Genomic DNA, 2,482 nt, shown 5'->3' with positions numbered 1-2,482 from the left:
TGAGTTGATACCAATCAAGATTTGGAATTTTATTTAATGGGTAGTTTGATAGAATGATAGTTCATGAGCTTATATATACTATTCCTTGCATGATTCATGCGATCTGTTAGATAAGGGTAACTTAATTAGTACAGGTACATTTCACAATTTGGATTCCATTGAATTGAACTAGACAGTGAATTAGACTTAAACGGACTCGACTTAAATTACTTAAAATTTAGTAATCTCCAGATATAAGTTATTGAAAACAATGAGCTGCAATATAGTTGAAGAAAATTATTACAAAATCAGTTGTTTCCAGTTTCCACACTTTTTTTAGTGTGTGTGTGGGGGACTACTCTCAGTCTCTTAGATGTGAGTGTTATTGCCTGACATCATCATTAAAAAAAGAAACAATCAACTATACAGTTGACAGTAATAGTTAGAAGAATTAGGAATTTCTAAACAATTAACAGCAAATCAAACTGGAACAATAGTACGACTAACAATAGTGAAAAGGTTCATTAAAATACTCATTACATAGTGAATCAGTAGTGATACTTATATCTCTGAAAGAGCCATCAAAGGTCATCATCATCAAACAAATAAAAAATTGAAATACCCCATGAAAAGCATTTACTCTGAAATGCCAACTTAAATGTAGTGTAATACAATAAAGAATACTTAACTAGAAGACAACATATTATGGACTAGCAGTGGTTATACTCCTACTCTCTTAAGATTTTTGCATAAAGGAATTTGACATAAAAGAATAATACACAAGCGACAACTGAATCTTAACAAATGACATATGCATTCTATTATATCATCACCAAGGTTCAACCAAATCTAATTGGTATTCTCTTTCTTGGCTTCCTTGAGGTACTCTTCCATTTCATTCAGCCATAGATCAGCAAATTCACAATGCTTCCATGCTTCAAACCATGGCCCTCCACGAGTGTAATGGATTGCCTTTGGCTTAGTGGTTGCATCATTCTCAACAACCTTGTTATGCCCTTCAAGAAAGTTCCAAACAAATGGGATTGAACCAATTTCATCATCCTCAAGCCACTGAAACCTGTGAAGGTAAGCACCAGTCTGTGAATTAACAGTTTCAGGAGTTAGAACACTGTTCTTGGGATGGCCACAATTGTATAACACCATTGAAGACCAATTCTTCCTTGGATACACAGTTTGCACTGCCCCATCCATCTTTGTGGTCTCTTTTGGAGTATAATCATGCTGAACACACATGATGGCATACTTATCCTGAATCAAGTCCCTTAATTCCTTAATATCTGTTAAGTAGAGGAAATCACAATCCACAAACATGGCCCAACCTTGATAATTGGCCAAACAAGGAGTCAAGAATCTTGAAAAGGAGAACTCTGTGCTCTCAAATTGGCCTCTCTCACGCCAATACAAGCCACTCTTTCTCAGATCTGATTGCTTAATTGGGATGATCTCAACGGGGATTGAAGACCTTTTCAAGATTGAGTGGCGGCATACCTGATAGGCAATGTCTTCTTTTGGATCATACCCTACAAAGATCTTGAAGGGCTTCTCCTTCTCATCAGAAGCACCATTTGCTGGGTGAATCTTGCCATTACTCAAACTCATCTCTCACCAAATGATCAATGGATTTCCCTGTCCACACCGCAACACAATTTAATCACAATCAAAACATCAAACACATGGGCTGCACAGAAGAACAGAGAACAAAAACAAATCCAAAATCCAACATTTTTTAAAACCCAATTGCTATAATAATGTCAAGTAAGCTAGTCAATTACCCAGCATTCCCTTATATCATTACAAATCCTTATTTAAAAAAAATATCCAAACTTGAATGCAGCATGAGAAAAAGGGAAATCAAATCAAATCCGAAAAGAAATGGAAAGAGAGAGTACCAGGAAGTAGCAGACAAGTGTTGTTGGACTCGGATGGAGAAATGGGTCTTGAGGAATCGGTTGTTTGAATGGGAAGAGAGTCAAAGATCGAGCGTTAGAGCGAGGATTAAGCAGTGACGCACATGAACACCGACAGGGTTGGGGTGCTAATATATAGAGAAAGGAAGAACAAGAGAAAAAGAAGGGAGCAAGATTCCAACTTGATGAGAGAAAGAGACGCAATTTTGTGCGTTGGATTGAGATGACGCGTGTTGATGCCAGAGCTGCATAACACGTTAATTAGTGATTACTGTGGAATTAGATTCACCCAATTCAGCGATCCCAAATCCACTGATTTGCCGCCACCTCTGTTCTTTCTTTTGCTTCCTAAGTTAGCAACCCAAATCTAGGGATTCAAATCAATGGATTACATTATTTGTGTAATTTCTTTTCTTCACCTGCATTGCTAGAAATTTGTTACATGCATTTCAATTAGGTGTGGATATTTTTATACGAAAATATTATCAACGTGTTAATACGTGTTATATTAAACAATTTAATTAAATATATTAAATTATTAAAAAAATAAATAAATTTTAATCTTTTGATATACA

General features: G+C 35.9%; 1 protein-coding gene across 1 annotated transcript; it reads right to left on the bottom strand.

Annotated features, from left to right (window-relative positions):
* Positions 1–476: 476 nt before the first annotated feature.
* Positions 477–2,179, bottom strand: LOC107488487 (protein CDI). Its single transcript, XM_016109237.3, has 2 exons — positions 1,890–2,179; positions 477–1,626 (listed from the first exon to the last, which is right to left on the bottom strand). Exon 2 carries the CDS (start codon positions 1,597–1,599, stop codon positions 829–831), a length of 771 nt encoding a protein of 256 aa, XP_015964723.1. The 5' UTR covers positions 1,600–1,626; positions 1,890–2,179; the 3' UTR covers positions 477–828.
* Positions 2,180–2,482: the final 303 nt, after the last annotated feature.

Source organism: Arachis duranensis, chromosome 5, assembly GCF_000817695.3.
Source record: "Arachis duranensis cultivar V14167 chromosome 5, aradu.V14167.gnm2.J7QH, whole genome shotgun sequence".
Lineage (NCBI taxonomy): Eukaryota > Viridiplantae > Streptophyta > Magnoliopsida > Fabales > Fabaceae > Arachis > Arachis duranensis.
This window is presented reverse-complemented; position numbering and strand designations above follow the sequence as displayed.